A 24721-nucleotide genomic window follows, 5' to 3' on the forward strand; every position below is an offset into this window, starting at 1 on the left:
GTTTGTTCCCCCAACATCGCTTGACAACCGATGCTGGTGTGTTTACGTCCCTGTAACTTAGCGGTTCACCAAAAATGACCGATAGAATAAATACCAAGCTTACAAAGAGTAAGTCCTGGGGTCGATTAGCTCGACTAAAGGCGGTGCTCCAGCATGGCCGCAGTCAGATGATTGAAACAGGTTAAAGAGTAAACCAACACTGTTTGTCAAGCTGTGATGGGAGGAAAGTATAAAGACACATTCACAGATGTGTGTGTGCGCGCGTCTTTGTATTATATACACGATGTGTTTCTTTCAGTTCCCGTCAGCCGAATTCACTCTCAAGGCTTCGGTCGGCCCAGGGCTATATGACATTTGAAAAAAGTGCTGCACTATGGGGCTGAATCCATGATTACACGTTTTAATCACACAGCCACCCATATTTGCTAGGTATAGATGAGAAACATTTTATTCTTCGTTCAAAACATGTCCATGCGCTCGAGCACGTAATCAAGCCGAATATGAATTACAACATAAAGCGGAAGTCACGTAATGGTGCAAAACGGAAAGGACGTGGCAGACGAAAATAGAAATGATTAGCATGGACACACATTATAACATTATTTCTCTGTCTGTCTGTCTGTATCTCTCTCTCTCTCTCTCTTATGTTTGTGTATCTTTTTATTTTATTTTTACTTGTTTCTGGCATTGCCGAATCGCTAAGTTACGGGGCCAACAACAATGGTTGTCAAGCAGTGGGCAGGAGCACAAACATAGACACAAAGACACATACACACACACACACATACACATATATATATAATAATACAAAGAACATATATGCATGTATACACACATATACGTACATACTTACATCTACATGTGTATATAGATGCATATCAGGGTACAAGACTTTAGAACAATGAACTACAGACCACGGAACGAACACATAGGAAAACAGATAGCCACTAGGAATTAATCCTTCGTCAGCTGCCTCTATTCTAACTAGGCGTTTCGAAGATAAGGCAGAATGCACTATAGAATAGTCTCTTCCTGAGTAGTAGATCGACCCACTAAACAGAGGATTCCAAGGTGGCAAACACAAACCAAGACAGGAAAAAATGGACAGTGAAAACAACATTAAAAAGCCGTACGGCCAAACGCGAATCTGATGTTGAACGCTAATAGTTCGCCTCGGGGAAATAATAAAGTTGTGGTGATCCCAAAACGAAGGTGCACATGTGTATGTATATATATATATATATATATATATATAGGTTTAAAAAAAACACAAAAAACAATAACAAAAAAACAACAAAGGGAGGACGTGATACGGATAGTGTTATTGGACGCTCGGGAAAGGAAAGAGAGAGAGTATGACGTTTCGGGCGGAGCCCTTCGTCGGAAAGACGGAAAGTTCAAAGAATGGAAAAACGGAGGAAGAGAAAATCGGCACCGATGCCCACGAGGTTACATTGTGAAAGGACCGGAAGAGGAGGTGGTGGAGGAAAAGTTCTTTCTAAGACAGGAGAGTGAAAAAGGGAGGTGAATATCTGTGCGTGCGCGAGAGTCTGCAAGTGTGTGTGTAATAACAGAACGTGTGTGTGCGTATGTATGTGTGTGTGTGTGTGTGTGCGTGGTTTGGTGGTTTATCTGTTGGTGTGTATGTGTGTGTTTGTGTGTGTGTGACGTAGTGGAAGGAATTAGTAGCAGTAATAGTTAGTGGGTGCTTATGGACAATGGTCAGTGGAAGGTCAGGAGGCAGTTTTTGAGTATGTGTGTGTTTGTGTGGGGTTGTAGGTGTTGGGTACGTGTGCATGTGTGTGTGTATTTTGTACGTGCGTTTGCTTCTGTAAGTGCGTGTGTTGTTTATGCCCATGTGTGTGTGACTGTATGCGTGTCTGTGTGAGTGTGTTATGTTGGTGAGAGGTGTGTATGTGTATATGGGTGTGTGGGATTGTGAGTGTTAGGTACGTGTGCGTGTGTGTGTATGCGCGTGTGTGTTTATGTGTGTCTGTATGTGTCCGTGCGCGTGTGTGTATATTTTTTGTGCGTGCGTGTATGTGTATATTGTGTATGTTTTCGTGCGTGCGTGTGTGTGTGTGTATGTTGTGTATATGTGCGTTCCTGTGTGTGTGGGGGTGTGCATGTGTTTGCTTACGTACGTGCGTGCAAGTGCGTGTGTCATTTATGCTCCTTGTGTGTGTAGTTGTATGCATGTTTATGTGAGTGTGTGTTGTGTATGTGAGTGAGTATTGTGTGTGACAGGTGTGTGTGTGTGTGTGTGTGTGTGTGTATGTTTGCGTGTTTGTTAGCGTGTGTGTGTATGCGCAAGTGTGCGTGTGTATGTGCGTTTGTATAAGTGTGTGGGCGAATCTGAGCGTGTAAGTGCATGCATGTGTGTTGTGTGTGTGTGTGTGTGTGGTGTGTTGGGGGTAGGTGTGCATACATGTGTGTGTATGGGTGCGTGTATTTTTTGTGTGTGGGTATGTGTGCGTGTAGGAAGAGATGAAATAAATTGTGGAAAATTGTAGTGATTGTAATAAAAAAAGTGAATAATGGATATAATGTAAAGTGGATGAGGGGGGTGGGGTAAAAAAAAAAAAATAATAATAATAAAAAAATAATAAATAAAGAAAAGTATTGCATTGTCGTAAAGGGGAGAGTCATAAGGAGGAGGGGGCTGTGTTGAGTCCGAAGGGGAAAGATGATCTAAGGTTAAAAATATAGCGCTGTTCCAAGTGGAGTCGCGAGGGAGTGGTCCCATGGTGCAGGGCGAGGCCAAAAACGGAGATGTTAGAGGGGGAGTGGTTGGCCAAGTGGAAGTGACGGGCGACGGGGGAGTCCGAACCTAGTCGACGTCCCTTAGGTGTTCGGTGAAACGGTCGGCCCGTCTGCCCCACGTAGAGTTGGTTGCATAGGTTGCATTTGATGCAGTAAATTAGGTTGGAGGAGGTGCAGGTGAAACTGTGTGGAATGTGAAGAGTGTGTAGGTTCGACCCTGTGACAGAGGTAGTGTTGGTGATGAAGGGGCAGGTGTGACAGCGGGATCTGGAGCACGGGAAGGAGCCGGGTGGGATGGGGAGGAAGAGGAGAAGGTACTACGGACCAGTAGATCGCGTGGATCTTTTTTAAAACGGGGGCCACATTTTTCATTAATGTTTTACGTAGTGTTTTTGGTACCGAAAGACTTTCAAACTTCGTATACTTATCTATTTTGTGTTATAGAACAGAAAAATATTTTTGTATCCGAATTTATTTCATGTAAAAAATTGTCTTATTTCGATAATTTCAACCAATTACTGACAAGTATTCAGTTGTTTACATTTACTCCTTTGGCTCATTAAACGATGTAAAGCGTATTTAATCTCCATACCTTCGTTTTATTTGCTTTTTTCATTTTAAATTTGCTTTAACCCTAACCCTAACTCTAACCCTAACCCTAACCCTAACCCTAGGGTTAGGGTTAGGGTTAGAGTTAGGGTTAGGGTTAGGGTTAATTGTTTCAGAATCGTTTGTTTATGTAGTCGGCACTTAATGTATATCGGCTGAATGGACGTCAGTGATTGGTTGAAATTACAGAAATACGACAACTTTAACATGGAATAATTTATGGATTTCTTTTTTTTTTAAGAAGACTAAGAGAAAAAGATGTTTTATATGACACATTCTACCAGTGTTCCAAGTTTCAAAGTGTTTCGTTAATGAAAAATGTGGCCCCCGTTTTAAAAAAGATCCGATCGCGTAGGTTGCGGGCGCGTTTGAAAGAGGATAGGGGTGGGTTAGGGAAAATGGGGTGGGTGGTGGGATCGAGCTGGAGGCGACGGAAGGCCCGTAGGATCCTCCGATGAAGGGGTAGGGTGGCAGGGTGGAAACGGAGTGGGAAGGGGGTACGGTTAGGGGATTGATGTGGGGGAGGAGAGGGCAGTGGTGCGGTCGATTCGACGAGCGCGGGCGAGGCGGATTGGACAAGGTGGGAGGAGTATCCTCGATGCATGAACAGACGAGCAAGATACTGGGACTGGGTCTCGAAATCCTGGTCCAGGCTGCACAAACGTCGGAAGCGGAGGAACTGGGAGTAGGAGATGGCCCGTTTGGTGTGGATTGGATAGGAGGAGAAGTTGAGGTAGAGGTGGGAGTCAGTGGGTTTGAAGAAGGCGGAGGTAGTTAGAGAGTTGGAGGTGGGGTTGTTGGAAAGAGACATGTCGAGGAAGTTAACAGAGGTGTCAGATATGGTAGAAATAAAGTCAAGAGCAGGGTGGAAGTTAGAGAGGAAGGAGATGAAAAGGCAGAGCTGTTCGCGGGAGAGGGAGGTGGCTCCTATACAGTCATCTATGTAGCGACCGTATAGTTCCGGGGTCGGACCGGAGAATTGGGAGAATACTTGGGCCTCAATGTAAGCAACAAAGAGGTTGGCATAATTGGGACCCATTCTCGTTCCCATCGCGACTCCAGACAAATTTTGGTAGGTTTCTCCGGCGAACGTGAAACAGTTGAGGGTGAGGACGAGTTCTGCAAGACGAAGCAGGGTAGGGGTGCTAGGTGTGGGGTCAGGGCGGCGGTCAAGGAAGTATTGGAGAGCTGAGAGACCATCGTTGTGTGGAATCACGGTGTATAAGGATTTGATGTCCAGGGTGAAGAGGAGGTGTGAGGGGCCGGGAGGGAAAGAAACGGAATTGAAGAGGCGAAGGGCGTGGTTAATGTCGTGTATGTGGGATGGGAGGGCAGCAACTAACGGGGACAGGATCTGGTCGAGGTATTTTGAAATGAGTTCGGTGGGGCAATTGCAAGCGGAGACAATGGGGCGGCCAGCGTTGTTAGGTTTGTGGATCTTGGGAAGGAAGTAGATGGATGAGGTGCGGGGTGTGCGGACGATGAGGTTGGTGGCGGGAAGAGCAGAGGAGGAGATGAGGTCATGGATTGTGGAGGACACAAGCCGTTGGTAGGAGGGGAGGAGGCGGTAGAAGAGGGGATTGTGAAGCTGGCTGAGCGCTTCCTCTCTGTAAAGGTCCGCGCGTCACACCACCACTGCTCCACCTTTGTCCGCCGGCTTGATGACGATGTCGTCGTGGCGGCGGAGGTTGAGGAGGGCGACCGATTCGGCACGGGTGAGATTGGCCTGGAGGGATCTTTTTTTAAAATAGAAACGCTCAGCGGCGGACAGGGGGAGATTGGGTGGTATAGTCACAACCGTGTGAGGAAGCAGGGTGGTAGGGTGAGTAGGGTCGGGAGGAGGAGGTGTAGAGGTGGGGGAGGAGGAGGAGGAGGAGGAGGAGAGGAGGAGGAGGAGGAGGAGGAGAAGGGGTGGGATGAGGTGGGGTTGTTGGGAGGTGATGACGTGGGGGTTTGGATGTCCGGGTGGGAGGAGTGTGAGTGTGGAATGTGCGGTGGAGGGGGAGCTGAAGGGGAGGGTGTCAGGGGTGCGGGAGGGTGGGGGTTGAGGAGGTGGTGGAGTTATTTATTTTTTGTGTGTGTGAGGAAATTGTGGAGTTGGTGATTGAGATTAAGGAGGAAGCGGAGGATAGGTTGGGTGAAGGGTTGAGGGCAGAGGGAGGAGAGGAGGAGGTAAGCTTGAGAGAGTTGGTGGTCAACAGAGTGGAGGAGGGAACGGGTGGAACGGATGGTGGCACGGATGATGAGGCAGGAGGTGCGGGCAAGGGTGGGCTCGATGAAGGGGGAGGAATAGTGGGGAGCGTGGAATTTCAAGAGGAAGCCACGGGGTATGACGTGATGGCGGAGACAGCGGCTGAGAAAGTTGAGATGGCTCGTGTGGCGGGTCTTTTTGAAAAGCAAGTAAGAGAGGTTTTTTGTGGGTTGCAAGCATTGTGGGGGAAAAAAGAAAGAAAACGGCGAAGAAGGGACTGAAGATGTTGGAGGAAGGAGTGAAGGTCAGGCATGGTGAGAGGATGTGAATGTCGGTGTGGGTGTTATTAGTGGTGAGACAAGGAAAGGATGAGATAGGTAGAAGGAAAACGAGATAAAAGTGAAACAAGTCGAAAAAAGTGGAAAAAAGTGTAAGAGTCACGGACAAATTTTGCTGATGTTCAATCAATGTGCAGGAAAGGCGTGATCCAACAGGAACAGTAGTCCAACAGGAACAGTAATCCGATGTAACAAAAGATTCCGGCAGTCGGGTACTCCAAATCCAGTTGAAAGGCCAGGGTTCGTGTGAGCGTACGTCATATAAGTTCAAAAAAACACAAAAAACAATAACAAAAAAACAACAAAGTGAGAACGTGATACAGATAGTGTTATTGGATGCTCGGGAAAGGAAAGAAAGAGAGTATGACGTTTCGGGTGGAGCCCTTCGTCGGAAAGACGGAAAGTTCAAAGAATGGAAAAACAGAGGAAGAGAAAATCGGCACCGATGCCCACGAGATTACATTGTGGAAGGACCGGAAGAGAAGGTGGTGGAGGAAAAGTTCTTTCTAAGACAGGAGAGTGAAAAAGGGAGGTGAATATCTGTGCGTGCGCGAGAGTCTGCAAGTGTGTGTGTAATAACAGAACGTGTGTGTGCGTATGTATGTGTGTGTGTGTGTGCGTGCGTGGTTTGGTGGTTTATCTGTTGGTGTGTGTTTGTGTGTGAAGTAGTGGAAGGAATTAGTAGCAGGAATAGTTAGTGGGTGCTTATGGACAATGGTCAGTGGAAGGTCAGGAGGCAGTTTTTGAGTATGTGTGTGTTTGTGTGGGGTTGTAGGTGTTGGGTACGGGTGCATGTGTGTGTATTTTGTACGTGCGCGTGTGTGTACGTGTATGTTTTTGTGCGTGCGTGTGTGTTTGTGTGTATGTGTATGTTGTGTATATCATCATCATCATCATCATCGTTTAACGTCCGCTTTCCATGCTAGCATGGGACTCCCATTTGCGCCGTGAACTGGGATTAATCTTCTCTCTTTGCTCCTTTGCGCCACATGGGCTCAACTCTCCTAAATAACACAAGTAGATGAGTAGCAGAGATGAAATTCATCAGGCAGCAGTGGTGAGAATGCTATTGACAGATACTGATTTCTGCGCCTTTGGGCTTTGTCAGTTATATGAACAGCCTAGCGACCACATTCTAAGATAAAATCCATTGTCACTGATATAGGAAAACCATGATTGAGAAATCTCCGTCATTGCATTTAGCTGCTCAGCTGAATAAAAATCTGTTATATGCAGCAGAAGTAGTAATTAATTACAGTATTTATCTAGAGAAGATAAAGTATTGGGGTTGATGCAATCAACATGACCCCTCCCCTCAAAATTGCTGGCTTTATGCCAAAATTATAAAGAATTATCTTTTATCTTTTACTTGTTTCAGTTATCAAACCATGGCTATGCTGGGGCACCACTCTGAAGAATTTTTAGTTGAATGTATAGATTCCAGTGCTTAGATTTTTTTAAAGCCTGGTACTTATTTTATTGGTCTCTTCTGCTGAACAGCTAAGTCATAGGGCATAAACACACCAACACTGGTTGTCAAGCGGCATGAGGGGACAAACAGATACAAAGACACATGTGCAATAGTCTTCTTTCAGTTTCTGTCTACCAGATCCACTCAGAAAGCTTTGTTCAGCTCAAGGCTATAGTAGAAGATATTAGCCCAAGGGGCTGAATCCTGAACAATGTGCTGCTGAGCATTTTGTCTCACTGGCATATAATTAGAATAATAATGATTTCTAACATTAATCACTTGTATGAGCTCCATCTGTCTTGTACCTCACCTCAGATAATCCCATGGTGTGCCAATGGAAGTTCTCTGTCCTACACAACTTTGTAATGCCAGAAACTTCTTGTCCCTCCCACACTTCTTCCAGGACATTGACGATTTACTTCCTGTCACCCTAACCACACCCATCCTTCACTCCTCTCTTAACATTCCATATACAAATACCATCCACATGCAACCTAGACACATCAAGTGTGTAGACTTCCTGAACAGAGATCTCTGAAGCATTCTCTAATGATGATATGCTAACCTCATCACCTTCAACAACACATATTCACTATCACTGCTTATATACAAGGGAAACACTTCTAGCCATAGACAACAGGCAACTAAAAACCTTCAAAGTTGTAGCAAAAGACAGGCCTTAACTGAGGAACTTTCCTGGCAATCACATCAACAATATATTAAAACTGGCCTTCAATTCATGGTTGTGTTGTTAAGAAGTTTGTTTCCCAACGACACGATTTCAGATTCAGTCCCACTGTACAACACTTTGGGCAAGTGTCTTCTACTATAAGTCCAACCAAAGGCCTATAAGTGAATTTGATAGATGGCAACTGAAAGAAGCCTGTCGTATATATGCATACAAATTCATAATAATATATGAATGCAGGTATGTACATCCATGTCTTGACATGATACAATGGTTGTAGTTGAGCATCACCAGAATACGAGTGAGGCTGTTCTTTAGTCTTTTGCTAAACACATATGCCCATGAAGAAATATTACCATGCTTGGAAACAAATGCAGATTGGTGACAGGAAGTGCTTCTGACTGTAGAAAAGCTCTACCTCAACAAATTGACCAATGCAAACATAGAAAAGTGGAACTTAAGATGCTGGTGATGATGCTGATGATGAAAGTGAGTGACAAAGAATGCCTGATATATTCCTTATAATACTAGTAAGAGAAAGTACATGGTTCAGTAGCTAAGGAATTTGGCTCATGATTGTTAAATTTTGAACTCAATTCCTGGTGACATGTGTTCTTCAGGGAGGCATTTTATTTCTTGTTGCTCTAGTTCATTCACCTGACAAAAATGAGTAGGAGCTGTAATTCAAAGGGTCGGCCTTGTCATACTCTGCATCATACTGAATATCCCTGAGAACTACATTAAGGGTACGTATGTCTGTGGAGTGCTTAGTCACTTGGATGTTAATTTCAGGAGTTGGCTGTTAGGTTGGCCGTATCAACTGGAATATTTGTCACCAGAACTAATGGAGAACCAGGCCAATACTAGTAAACAGAAAGGTGACGAATGTTAGCATGCTGGGCAAAATGCTTAGTGGTATTTCATGTCTTTATGTTCTGAGATCAAATTCTGCTGAGGTCAGCTTTACCTTTCATCCTTTCGGGGTTGATAAATTAAGTACCAGTTGCATACTGGGGCCAATCTAATTGACTGGCCCCCTCCCCCAAAATTTCGGGCCTTGTGCCTAGAGTAGAAAAAAATACTAGTAAATAGAAATTCTCTGTCAAGGCTTGAAAATTTTTACACTTGAAAAACTGTAGCTGAAACAAAATAAACCTGACCGGTTGTGTATAGTTTGTCCATTTAACATCCATTTTACCATGCTAACATGGGTTATATTTTACTTGTTTTAGCCACTGGGTTGGGGCCATGCTGGGGCATTGCCTTGAAGGGGTTAGTCAAACAAATCAACTCCAGTACATCAGTCTCTTTTGCTGTACCACTAAGCTCCTGAGATGTAAACAAATGAACACCAGTTACTGAACAGTAGGGAGACAGAAACACACACATTTATGTATACATACACAATATGCTTCCACACAGTTTCCGACTACCAAATTCACTTACAAGGCATCGGTAAGCTCAGGATTACAGTAGAAAACACCTGCTCAAAGTGCCATGCAGTGGGATTGAACCCTAACAACACATGGTTGCAAAGTGAGCTTAATCACACAGCCACAAGTTTTTTTCTAAAGCTCAAAATATATGCTACAACAAATATAGTAGGATCTCACGTATGTAATAAAGAGAGTTGACAGGCTTCAATTAAGACACATTGTACATGAAATTAACAAAACCCGCCTCTAGTGTACTTAGAATCTATGCTTTGCTTTTAGCCAAAAGGTTAAAAACTGAATTGGTGCTGAAAAGTGGAGATCCAGCCATCACCTTGCATGCAAACAATGGAGCCCATGTGAAAGTGTTCTGATGCTTCTAGTAAAACTTTGTTTGCATATATTTTCCAATGTTTGCATGTTATCCTTATTTTTAATTTTTTTCTTTTTTCAAACTGTAAAAGTAATTTTATGGACACCCTGTTTAATCTTAAACAAATTTCTTGGGTGTATACTTAGAGCACAATAAAATTAATAGCTGGATATTCTTGCTGTTGCTGACCTTTTACAGCATGAATTGGGTACTAAATACAAGATGTGGGCTCACACTTTATAATAAAAGTATGTTTCTCATTTACTATATAACACTTAGAGGGTTTATTATTTTAGATAAGTTAATATTTGACTTACCACATTTTCTACATCACTTTTAGATGCAGTATAGTATTTGTAATTTAAACACATTCCACCATATTAATAGAACTATATTGAAATTCATCTTACAATACAACACATTACGACTTCAGTAATCCCAGTACATTACAGATGCTCTTTTCATCGCCTTTTTAATCTCTGGTTTCCTAATCAAATGGCATTAAGCAAATTAAATCTTCCTCTGGATGAAACACCAGTCTACTGCAAATAACTTTCTCTACAGGAGTAATGAAATTCAGCATTGTAGGTCAATGGATCTTTAAATTTTACAAAGCAGCTATTGTTTAGAGTTGTGAATTATACCACCTGTTGCACATACAAAGAATCAACTAAACTCAAGTGTTGAGAATCAAATATCCTGTTTACAGCAGGGAATTATAATAAAAGAGTACTTCTCTTTGCAATCTTCTTTAGCATGGTACTGTGGGCAGTCATCTACATCCATTTCAACAGAGATGGGAACACATTCAACCCTCAACAGCTCTTTGTTTGCACAAAAACTCTAGAGGAGCTCATCCTTGACCTGCTGTTTGCAAATGACTGTGCTCTTCTAGCACACATACAGGAGGTCCTCCAAACAATGATGTTTAACTTCATTAAGGCAGCCAAGGTTGCTTTCAGACCACTGCAAGCAATGTTGAGAAGGCCAGAGCAAACTGCAGCGGATGAGAAACACCAAAGGAGGCAAGAATCATTGTCACAACCCCCCATCTGACCAAAACCTATGTATCTTCCACAAGTGTGCCAGAGCCTGTCTACATATCCATTTAAGGGCTTGTTGTTCTTCCTCATGCTCACCAGACATGAAGAACAACCGTCACCCGTAACTATATATAATTAACTGAACTCAAGTATTGGGAATTGAATATTTGTTAACAGGAGTGAATAATATCATTGAGAAGTGCCTACGTAGAATTAACTAAAGTGTTTACAGTTAAATGTCTCATTTACAATGGTTTAAAACAGTAGTACCTATATAGTATTAACTGGTTTCAAGCATTGAGAATTGTCTTGTTCATTGGTTCAATGCTGTACTGGTGAGAGGATATGAACTGCCAGTTCATATTCTGTTGATTCAGCTATATATACTCACCCATTAGGTGATCTGAGATAACTTTAGGCAACATGAATGCTGTCAATAAACTTTAACAAGACAATGAAGTGGATAAAATGAACAGGACATTGGACTAAATAGCATAATAGTATTTAGTCCAACCTGGTTACATTCTAAGTTCAAATGCCACCAGTGTTAATAAAAGAAGTATTAGTAATAATACTGGAGTCAGTTCAGTCAACCATACACAGCCCTCTCTAAGATTTGTTAGTGGATAATGGAAGAAATCCCAACTCCTATAATAGTTCCTTGTGAATAAATAATAGACAACAATTTTTAAATATTTCAAATACAGAAGAAAACTAATCCGCAAGAAAATACTTTAAAAATAATTCAATCTTTATAATATTAAGGTCGTTAGTTTTTTTGTTTTGTTTTTTTTGTTTTGTTTTCTTTTTTATTTCTAAAAACATTTCAATTTAGTGATCAACATGATAACCACCACACACACACATCTATTCGGAAGGAGTAGTAAAAGAGAACTCCATTATCACTGATACAAAAACTTAACAATGATTGTACTGAAATACAATAAATTAAAACTGTTTGATAAGACACAAGTAAAAAAAAATAAAGTAATCAACTGTGCCATTTATGAACATGTTTTGCTTTTTTTTGTTTTTGTTTTTGTTTTTCAGTTTTTTCCTTATAAGGTAAATAGATTATACAATAATATACTCAATAAAATGTATACATCAACAACTGTTTATTGATCTTTACAGCCTTAACTGAACAAAATATATCATTCTAGAGACAAAAAAAAAAAAATGAAAAAAGAAATGGATAAAAATTATATAAAATTAAAATCAAGCTTTAATCCAGTATTAACATTGTTTGTATTTTAAATTTAAGGCTGCAATAATCCTATTTACATACACAGGCTTTAACTCAGAACAATAACATATATAATGCAGTAATTCCAATTTGAATATTTTCGAAAAGATATTTTACAATATAAAGCATCACTTGCAATACAAACATCTCTTACGAGTTTCTGATTCCTTTTAGCATAGGCTACAAATATAACCTGTCTATTTGAACACAATAGCAATCTTTTATCAACTATTATTATTATTATTATTATAATTATCTTTTCTTTCTTTTTTTTTTAGAAACAAATTCCGTTTGAAGACTGTTATAGAATGGTGTGTTGGAGAATGTTACAGTATTTTTGTTATTTTTAGTTATTATTTGAACCGAGTCAGAGTTTGGTAAATGCATTAACAGTACCAGTGAAACAGTTATTCTAACACAGTGTGTGCACTTTTGGGTCTTCATAATGGGGGATATTTAGCAGCTGGTCGAGGATACCCTCCACCATAAGTTGAACCTGGACCTCTGGCATAAGGGTTTGATCCACCTTCAGACATTGGGGGTGGTGTGGCAGAAGTGCTGCTTACTTGAGGGCTGTAGCCAAACTGTTGGTTTGCTTGAGACTGATGTGGAACTTGGCCTGGCATCTGCGGTTGACCCTGTGGTAACAATAATAACAACAATAATAATAATAATAACAATAATGACAATATTAGTTTCTGGTTTAGGCACAAGGCCAACAATTTCAAGGGAGTGGGATTAATTGTTAACATTGATCCCAGTACTTGACTGGTACTTTATTTTATTGGCCTTGAAGGGATAAAAGGCAAAGTTGGGCTCAGCAGGATTTGAACTCAGAATGTAAAGAGCCAGAAGAAATACTGCAAGGCATTTTGTCTGAGGCTCTAATGATTCTGTCAATCCACCACCCTAACAACAAGAGGTTTATACTGCCATAATTCATAGATAAATATATATATATATTGATATACTCATCACAAGGCAAATAAAATTGAACTGAAAAGAATAAATAATTGAATAAGAATAAAACTAAAATTTACATGTTCATACTTTTAAGTTAAGCAATTGCAAACTCACATTACTTTCAAAGCACAAATTCAAATAAATAAATAAAATAAATAAACAAAACTAAATAAAAATTGCAATCACAGAAGTTATTTGAGTTTGTATACACTGAATGTCAGAATAATGCATTTTCCTTGTTCAATCTTAGATTAGTTTTCAACATATATAATATAAATTTAATATTAAAATTAGTTATTCATATAACTGGAGTTTCTTGTGATATCATACAAGTAGTTACTAGTTTACTTATGTGAAATGAACAAAACTGGGTTTTTTTAGTATATATTTTATTCATTTCAATGATTATAAGCACACATACATACACATGAGCCATAAGAAACCAGTTTTAACAAACACAAAGCTAAGATTGATGGAATTGAAACATTCCAGTAAAAAGAGGTGATATATCTGAAGTTCTGCAGTTCAAATTTTTGCTAGATCAAAAAAATAAGCCTAAAGGACAGTGTGCTATGTACAGCAGAGGTTGGCATGTTAACAATAGTTCCAATCTTAACCAGAAATCCAGCCAGAACTGTTTCAGTATAATAAACTAGCATCTTGTCCAAAGGAAAATGTTCCTCAACTAGTTATTGAGATGAATTCAAACTTTAGCAAAAATCTCTAAACATTTATATTTTAGGGGACAACAACTTGGAACTGTGGAAGACGCAAGGTTCTAGCTAAATAGAAGGCAAAACGGGAGTGGAGTGGTATAATTTGAAGAACCATAGAGATTACATTTCAGGTCTGAAAAGAATGGAAGATAGTAGGGAGCAAAGAATATCTCCAGTAGCTTGAAGATAAGCCAGGAATCAAGAAATACTTAGCAAGGAGAGAAGCAGAAAGTAAGAGGTCTGCCAATGTTCTATCAAGTAAGGGTTAAAGGTGGGAGTTGTTCTGCCTTGCAAATCAATGTACCAGCATCAATCAATATAGCATTGGTGAAAAGTATGGATATAATGAGAGTTGCACATCTCCCTTGACAGGTACCAAGAAAAAGCTATAGAAATGCTGTTACATGAGGATGCTGAATGAGATCAGTGCTCGGAAGAGAGAAAGAGCTAAAAAAAGGCATTATTGGAGATTGGCTAACAGAGGGTTCAAATGGTATCAAAGATATGAAAGCAAGGAGAGCAGCCTGACCACCAGAGATAGTTAATGAGAGGTTGATATAGGACATGTACATCTGACTGACTTGGTAAATGACTAGTACAGGATGTTAGTGTCCATTAAGAATAAAGTTTAAATGAACTGGGAGAAAAACCGAGTTTAAGAGGAATCAGATGTAGTGTGCAGGACAGCAGACTGAATTGGTGTAGAGATGTGATGTATGTGGAGAATGACAGCTGGGTAAAAACAAAATGCCAAATGATCCAAAGAGAATGAAACAGCAGAAGATGAAGGCCAAGAAAGATATGTGAAGAAGTGGTAAAGGCTGATTTCAGGAGGCTGAACCTCACAAAGCAAATGACAAGTGGCAAGATGCTGTGCTGGAGAAAATTTGATCAAACCATACAAGCATGAAAAAATGAAAATGAAACAAGGATGAAGATTATATCTATATACATGTTGTTTTTGTAAGCATATAACATGAAATGCTTAACAAATTTACTGTTAACTGTGTTTGTTTATGAGTTGGTAGATCTGTGATCATGTATTTTTGGTGAAAAACTTCATAGGAAGAATACAACCAATACAAAAGTAGTGTATTACATTGTGAGGATTAAACCGATTTTTGAAAATATAGTTACAAAAAGCTTATTCAAATTATTCAACAAAAACATTTCAATCATTTTTGGCTATTATTAAAATTAAGGAATATTCTTGTTAGGACCAAATTTATACTTATTCTTGCAATTATCCATATCAACTGGAATGTTTTAGGTTCATATTTTATCAATGGAAATATGCTATTTCTAGGTCAAAAAATTCTTTTAATGGTTCAATTCAACAAACTGCAAAAATAAGTACAATGTAGAAGAGCAAAGAAAGAATGCTGTGTTACATAAAATTTTGCCAATTTGCAGAGGTAGGTTCAAATCACCCCACAACCCACAGGCAAAGCATGGAAATAATTGGCAATTTGTCAGGGCAGATATAGATTTCCTGCACCTTAATGTTTTGAGAGTGAACAACTACAGGAGACATTCTTCAATAATGGAGGTGAATGAAATAGGAAAACAAATAATTTTAATAATATGGAAGAGATTTCTGAAAATTTTATGAATAAAGATAGAACACAGAAAAATAGACAAATGGAAATTCAAAGATTGTTTATACGAATATTTGATCATTATGTAAATAGTTTGGTGGCACTAAAAATTTTTACATAATAATGGAATATGGGAAAAAGAAAGCCTGCTTAACTACAAATTGATTACTGACTCCCATAGTTCAGAGGTCTCTTTTGTGTGTGTGTGTGGGGGGGGGGGGGTTTAAAAAAGGATGAATCTATTGTGTATGGGCTTCCATTCATTTTTCATTCAGAAAAGAGAATAAAGCACTGATGCACATAGAATGGTAATTTTCTTTTTGTTTCTTTGAAATTGAATTTTCTTGAAATACATTTATGCTAAGAATTGAAATTAATATATAAGAGTTTTTACAAACAACATTATATATATATATATATTTTATATATATATATATATATATATATATATATATATATGCATATATAACTAGAATGAGAGAGAAAAAAAGTATTGAGACAGTCTTCTTTCAAGTATTTCTTGCAATTAAAACAATTTTTTTTTAATAATTTAAACCAGCTATGACTAAATCTTACTACCTCAAGATTTACCAGTTAAAACTGGTGTTCTTTCATATAATGACAGCTTAAGAAAACCCACCAAAAATAATTTATACAGCATGATTAATAACCAACTACCTCAAAGACTGATAAGAAACTTAACAGTTCAAGGCCAATTGATGGATATTAACCTTGAAGAAGATATACAAGTAAGGTGAATTACAGGAAGCCTTTAGGTTTGACTGTTTTTTAGAAATCATTTTTCATTGAGAAATTCCACTCACAATAAATGTTACGTTAATTTTAAATACTCATCTTAGTAAGCATTTGGTTCATTTATAAAATATCTGATTAGCTAACCATCAATGATTGCTGGTATGATCACATACGTGGTACCAATGCAACAGATTTAGACTTACAAAAGTATGTATGTATGTATGTGTGTGTGTGTGCGTATATATATATATATATATATATATATAGGATGTATGTATGTGTGTATATATATATAGGATGTATGTATATGTGTGTGTGTGTGTGTGTGTGTATATATATATATATATATATATATATATATATAGAGAGAGAGAGAGAGAGAGAGAGAGAATGTATGTGTATATAGGATGTATGTATTTATGCATGTATGCATGAATATAGTAAGTTCTAGGTTAATTAAAAATTAAAATATGACCCATTGTATCAATAGAAGAACTATGTGCATTCATAGGATTAACAATATTCTTTTATGTATTTTTTTTCCACGATTAAAGACAATAATTACAGTTGGCACTGTTAGAGACATGGTGTAAAATATACAAAAAAGAGATTTTAAAAAACAAATGGACTTCACAATTGACAAAAAACAATATATATATATATATATATATATATATATATATATATATATATAAAAGCCAGTATTAGTAATTACAGCCACAACACGGAAGCATTACATACAACATTGAACTGTCACAATTATAACAGTAGAACCACAATTAGAATACTACAAATACAATTACTAAAGTACAATTGCTACTGCTTCTACTACTACTACTACTATGATAACTACAACTGCTAAAACTACTACTACTGCTGTCAAAACATGGACATACAGACAAGGATTTTACAACAAATAACACAAACATTGACAGCAAACAAGTTAACTTTACACAACACGACATTAAAACAAAAAGAAAAAGACAAAAAAGAACAACAAAAAAGAATTTACCATTTCCATCTAATATGTACTATTTTAATGCTTACAGATCTGCCACCCTTCCTCATGTGTCAACCCACAGATATACAGAATTACCTATCAACCAACTTGTTACATCAGCTCTACTCTTCATTAATACTCACCTTATTTATACTGAATCAAGAGGTGAAGGAAATGTCTGGACTCAGGGGTATAGAAACACTAGATGAAATAAACTTTCATTTAACAAATAATCTTTAACAATAGTTTCCCATATAGAATAATTGAAGAGCATCAGTTTTCCGACATGAACACAGAAACAAATATCACACATTTTTCACCATTATGTCTTGTCCTGTCAATAGGCTTACATTTTAGGTTGTTGATTGTTTAGAAGATACAGCTGAATTATATCTAGTAAAACCATTATGTAAACGTATTCGTCAAGCTTTAAGGCAGGAGTCTCCAAACTTTTCAACATAAGGGCCATATTGTATATTTTGCAAAATTAAGCCAACCAAAGCAAAAAAAAGCCTATTTATAAAGGTAAAAGGTTCATAATACATCAATTCTTATTAAAATGTGTTTTGTGTATATTTATTGCTTTCATGTAACCTTTTTGAAATCAAATGAAATTATCCATTAATCCATATTAATTTTCTGTAATTAAAAATATTCCCATGAAAAAATATTGTTTTCATACTTTTTTTTTTTATTCGAGCGAGATCGTTGCCAGTGCCCTTGGACTGGCTCTTGTGCGGGTGGCACATGAAATACACCATTTTGAGCATGGCCGTTGCCAGTACCGCCTGACTGGCCTTCGTGCGGGTGACACGTAAAAGCACCCACTACACTCTCTGAGTGGTTGGCGTTAGGAAGGGCATCCAGCTGTAGAAACTCTGCCAAATCAGATTGGGGCCTGGTGTAGCCATCTGGTTTCACCAGTCCTCAGTCAAATCGTCCAACCCAAGCTAGCATGGAAAGCGGACGTTAAACGACGACGACGACTTTCCCTAAAATTGCTATTTTCAATAGACTTCCAAAAAATTTTTTTAATGGGAATTTATAGAAACTAGTAAACAAATTTTCTAATTTGAAGATGTCATTAACCCCTTGAAACTTCAGTTTCATAGAACCACTGATAAAATTGACTTTGAATGAGCAGATAAATTTGCTCTGAAGAAGGATTTGACATCTTTCATTTAAGTAAACTTTATTCATAAAGTTTGATCAAGATTGATCAAAGATTTTGTATCAAAGATTGATACAAAACTACAGGAAAAGTTCTTTAAATCAAGAAACCTTTCATTTGTTAAAGTTTCTTAAATTTCCTTCTTTACATTTGTCTTTCAACATGCTTAACTGAAAGTCTGTCATTTCTAGTCATACCAGGTTCTAATCTGATTTGGCATAGAAACCATGCCAAATCAGATTGGAACCTGGGGCAGCTTTCCAGTCTATCAGTTTCAATCAAACCGTCTGACTCATGCCAGCATGGAAAGCAGATGCTAAATGATGATGATGATGATGATGATAAACTTCTTCAAATAACTTGATTTCTACCACCTTGGCAGAATCCACTTTTCTTCTATAAACTCTTCCATGAAATTATAAATATTATTTGGGCTTAACAAATGTGAACAGATTATGCCTCAAATTGTGTTCTTACAATTTCAGATTAAACTGACTTAAATGGCCTGTCAAATGCAAAAAAAAAAAAAAAAAAAAAAAAAAAAAAAAGCCATTTCCACATCCAATCATGGTTTGACAAAAAAGTGGTCCTGGTCAATTCTTCTGTGAGAAAAGATTTCAATTTCATTTCTAAGACTTTTCTTTCATAGAACCTTTCCATTATTAAATCCTGAAAATGTTTAACTCGTACATAAATGCATGTATGACTAAATGTATGTATTATATCTGTGGGACTACAAGTTGCCATGGGCCCATAGAAAGTGTGTTGCAGGTTGAATGTGACCCACAGGCTGAATGTTGAAGACCCCTGCTTTACAAGCAAGCATGGAAAATGACAGTCACAGCTAGCCAAAACAATGTTTGCTTCCTAATTTATTAATGATGGGCAAAAACACTTAATCATTTCACTAAATTATTGAAGAAGATACTACAACCCATTACCAAATTCTACAGTAGATCTCTCTATAAAGATGAGATCACTCTTAGATGCTTTACACCAAGATAACTTGGATTAATCCTGCCACATAGGATATCTTACAGTGCTAAGTGTACTCAAGGATATTCTACCCAATAACCCAACCCCGACACTGTTCCATCAAAACTCCAAACATTGCTCAAGTTCAACAGATTAGTTAATGTTATTAGCTAATGAAAGACATCTTTCAACACAGAGTGTTTAAAATTCTCTACCAAAAATAGAACATAACAAAAGCAAACAAGTGCAAAAATAACAGGAAGAAATTAACTCAATTTCAACGAATATATCAATTATTGCTTTTTATTATTATTATTTTAGAGAATTTTAAACTCTTTCAAAGCTACACGCAAAATCTTTTCTAAACCAATTCTATTCTTTTATCTTTATTTTTTGTTTTTTTTTTGCCGGTTTCAGCTTTTGGCCATGGTGATACACAACTCAATTTGTTTTATTTCATTATTATTGTAAAATTTTGTTATCATCAACCTTTATTTCAAATCATTTAGAATAAGATAATCAGTGGGTCTTCTCAGCATAATCATATCTCTATCATTTACTAAAAAGTAAGTTCTGCAGGGTGGTACATAAGTCACTCCTGTTGGCATGCAATACTCAAAAACTGATGAGTGGTCATAGATTTCCAGTGCTACATTCACTTGCAGCCACAAGAAAAATTATTTACAATCAGATTGGTGTCCAAGTTAAAGTATTTATTTTTAGCTACAACTATCCCTTCGTGTTATGTCTGGAGAAAGTCATTCTCTTTTAGTGCCTTTGTATTTTTGGCATATTTTCCTGAAATTTAGTTTACAAATGAAAATCATATTTTAAAGACACTAGATTTGTTGACAACTTTGCAATGTTAGACAAGTAGCTTACATAGAGGACTATTCATTAGCTTTAGTCTTCTGTGTATAGTACATACTAATCTCTGTAATAAACAATTTGGTTTTAACACCTACAACTTTTCCTGTTCTTCCTAAAAGCCAAAGAAATGTGCTTCACCCAATAGAAATTAGTGAAACATTGTCCAACAAGGAACCACAATGTCCTCAACAAAATGTAGCTCATTTCACATTGTTTCTTAAACCTACTGAATATTGAAAAATAGATAGTTAATGAAGCCTCAAACTAATTATCATTAATACACAACTTATTATTTAAACCAAAATTAAAAATAAAAGTCCCAAATAACTTTCTATAATTATAATATATGAAAGTGGGTGCTGAGAGGCTAAACTATAAATGGAAAACAGCACAAAATATTTAAGGATTATATGCGTATAATACTAGAGCGTTACATTAATTTCTAAAATAGTCACTATTAGAATTTAAATGTATGTATGAAATACAACAACAATAATGAAATATCAAGAAAGAGATTTTTTTATTCATGTTTATTGCCAAAATAATTACTTACAAATGTTAAAAAAGGAACAAAATTGATAAAAATGATCTATTCAGTGACAATGAATTTACACAAGTATCTCAGAGATTTCTTTCTTTTCCTTTAATATTGTTTGTAATGATAAAAATGCTCTTAGAAATCAAGACAAAACACACAACTTTTGACAACAAACAAATAAAGTAACATTCATCACAAAAAAAGAAAGAAAGAAAAAAGAAATATTTACATAGTAAACTAACATCGAGAACAGAATCTAAACATTGGAATGTAATTGTAACCAGTGACTTTTGTTTCCGCTAAATTTGGTATGTATTGAGAAGATTTGCATCACTAACAGATAAATATCTGATAGCCAGACTCAAAATAAAGGGATTCTAGATATATTCACTAGAAAATAGTCTGATAGAACAATTCAGGCTATAAGACACAAGGCTATCCAGACTTAATACCATTTAAAACAAAAATAAATTAGAAATTTGAAGTTTAAATATTTGCATGTGACAAAAAGGAAAAGGACAGAAGAAGAAACAGTCAGTTTCAAACGAAAAGTATATTTATATTACAGGTCACACTTATTAGACTTTATAACATAAATCTAATATGTTCTTGAAACAAATGAATTCAAATTTACTTAGCATGAGTTTAACTCGTGACAAATCTTCAGATACAATACCCAAAATACCATTCTTTTGCACAACATTAATTTCTTAGACACACATAATAAAATCATTACAAGAGAGAAAAGAAATGAGACTGTGGGGATCAACAGCATTATCAGCACAAGCTACAACCAGGATCGAAATTATTTTGTGGACTAGGCTTGTTGGGAACTTCTATTTTACAGAAGAAATGTATTTTACAGAGGGAATAATACGGATTTCAATTTGGATCTCCAAGTTATATTGGGTTGAAAATTATACTAAATTAACCCACAAGATTATAGAGGGTTTGTGGTTAAGAAGCTCACTCTATGCAGTTTGGGGTTCAATTCCACAGCACAACACCTTAGGCAAGTGTCTTCTATTATGGCTCAGGATTAAGCAATGCATTCTGAGTAAAATAATTCGGAATACAGAAATTATGCAGAAGCTTGCCGCGCGTGTGCGCGTGTGTGTGTGTGTGTGTGTGTGTGTGTGTGTGTGTGTGTGTGTGTGTGTGTGTGTGTGTGTGTGTGTGTGTGTATGTGTGTACCTTTTGTTCATAGACATCAGTGAAAGGTGTAAACAACAGCAAGGAAGCTCATAAAAATCAGTACCTTCAAACAAAAATATTCATCTTGCTACTCTCATTATCATCATAAATGAAGGGAATTAATGCTACTACCCCTCACAAAATCATTACCATCATCACTTAACGTCAGTTTTCCATGCTGGAAAGCTGCACCAGGTCCCAGTCTAATTTAGCATGGTTTCTACACCTGGATGTCCTTCCTAATGCCAACCACTTTACAGAGTGTGCTAGGTGCTTTTACATGGCACTGCACAAGCACTTTTATGTGGCACCTGCACAAATGCTTTTTATATGGCACTGGCACAGGACTCTTGCTAATCAATCCTCTTCCCCAGGGGGAGTGGCCTCAATACTTCTGCTGTGGAGTACAGGTTTTCTTGAGTACAGCAAGGTACCAGGTATCTCAGTCCTTTGTTATCTCATCTGAAGAGTTCAGCATCTCAAAGTTGTCATTCAGTACGTTATCCCATGTCTCTCAAAATAAATGTGTTCCATTTACTTTGAGAGACTGGCACTTCTTTATAGAGCTGTCAGTATCTATCTGTATCACATGACCAAACCAGTGCAGTCTTTTGCACACTGCATCTAATTCCTCTTGTGCCTAACTTCTCTCTCAATACACTAGCACTCTGTCGAATATGTACACTTACATTACACATCCAACTAAACATATTAGCCTTATTCCTCTCTACCCTTTGCATGTCCTCTGCATTCAGGGCCCATGTCTCACTACCATGTAGAATTGCTGTCCATATACATGCATCATACAATCTTCCTTTCACTCAGATAGAGAAACCTTTCATAGCCAACAGAAGTAACAGCTCTCTGAATTTCCTTCATCCTATTCTCATTCAAGCTATTACACTCTCCGTACATCCTTCCCCAAAACTAATTTGATTCCCTAAGTAGCAGAAATTATCTACTACCTCCAATGAGCCACTAGGGCATTTATATTGCATTTTGCTGGAAACTGATTCTCTCAAAACGTGATACAAATAAATTTTAAAATAAATAAATAACAGATTTCATTTCAGAATGGTGGTATCAAGAATGACAACTTCACTGATAAAATTGGTTGTTATCAAAGAAGAAAATGTATGTAAGTGACTCGCATTCTTAAATTACTAACATTACATAAATACAGATTATCCCTTGGTTTAAAGAAAAAGAAAAATCACAATTAAGCACTGGCCCCAACAGCCTCCCTGAGTTTAAGAGACAATAACATTTTGTAATCAATACAACTGCTATATGTAGTGAATATTTACATGGCATACTTAATAATGAACTAAAAGAAACCCAAACTATGTGACAATATATAACAATGTGCCTAAAATTATTAGTAGCAATCCAGATTTAGAGAAAACCTGTGTATAGTCAGAAAATAATCTATTTATGCAATAAATTGAAACCTGAGAATTGTACAGAAGGGGAAATGGTTTTCATATGCAGGACTTCCTTGTGATAAAGTGAAGCTGTTACTTCTGACAATCAAAACAATGGTACCATCTTGATGTTACACTATGGTGGCCCATCTGCACAATAGAGAAATCTTAAATAGAAACAGATGTTTTAGCAGGATAGTTCAAATCAAACTTTATATTGCAGTGTTTGCTCTTGAGTAATGCAATTCCCCTCCATCTTCTACATAAAAGGGACCAATATTTAAATATTTCTAGACAAAAGGAATTCAATCAGACATCCCAAAAGTAAAAACAAAACACTAGTATTTTTACTGGTCATTTGACTATGAGCATTGCAGAGCCACCTCATTCAAGAGTTTAGTCAAGCATTTCAACTCTACAATTTATTTCAGCCTAACAATATTTTACTGATCCTTGCTAGGTGAACCACAGAACACAAAGGGACGGGACACACACACACACACACACACACACAATGGACATACAGTTTCTGTCAAGTATATTCTTCTCACGTTAGTAATGACGACATTACCCAAAGTGGTGTGCAATGGGATCAAACTTGGAATCACAAGGCTACAAAGTAAACATCTTAACCACACAGTAATGAACAGAGGGATATAAAAACATTCAGAGTGTGGAACAAAGAAAGAAAAAAGAGAGAGAGAGAGGGAGGGGGGACCAATTCAAGTCAATAGAAATCACAAAATAAGACTAGGTATCAAACTGTTAAAGTGTGTTAGATTTATTTTTTTGCATGAATTTCCATAAAAAAATAATCAAAAGAACTGTGTTCATCTCCTGTTTGTCAAACTTGAACCTTTTAACATGCATAAAATTAATGAGATTAAATATGTTGATGTATGATAAATAAAAATGAAATTATGAAGCTAAGAGAAAAGTGATTTAGTAAAGGCTAATCCTGTCACCAAATGTGCTGCCAACAAGACCAGGCATAGCTGGTTTCATATAAATGGCACTTTCTTTATGGTGGCTGGATTTCGCTGGTTGGAATGTTGGAAGGTCAAACAAGAAATAACAACATCTCTCTCTAAGAGGATATGTTCTTTTTAATCTATCACAGTTAAGTAAACTAAGGCCAACAAAATTAAATTATCCAGGAACAACAAAACATCTAGAAAAGACTATGAATTCACATAAGAAATCAAAATGCCTAGTATATATTTTGGCATTTAACATTTCAGAAAATATTTGGCTGATATTACAAATTTAAAAAACATCAACAGCAATAACTAAAGACACAGAAAACAACCATGACTATAATACAAATGAAAATAAACAAAATTTAAAAAAGACAAAGATGA

The 24721-nt window shown here is 37.3% G+C and overlaps 1 protein-coding gene across 2 annotated transcripts in view; it reads right to left on the reverse strand.

The window, feature by feature from the left end:
* Positions 1-11653: 11653 nt before the first annotated feature.
* Positions 11654-24721, reverse strand: part of LOC106880128 (uncharacterized) — a 64356-nt gene continuing 51288 nt past the window's right edge. For both annotated transcript variants that reach the window (XM_014929949.3, XM_089347737.1), the window contains exon 8: positions 11654-12793. In XM_014929949.3, coding sequence (XP_014785435.1) covers positions 12596-12793 — 198 coding nt within the window. In that variant the 3' untranslated portion in view covers positions 11654-12595. The remainder of the gene's footprint in view (positions 12794-24721) is intronic.

This window comes from Octopus bimaculoides, chromosome 2 (assembly GCF_046866305.1).
Source record: "Octopus bimaculoides isolate indiv1 chromosome 2, ASM4686630v1, whole genome shotgun sequence".
NCBI classification, from domain to species: domain Eukaryota; kingdom Metazoa; phylum Mollusca; class Cephalopoda; order Octopoda; family Octopodidae; genus Octopus; species Octopus bimaculoides.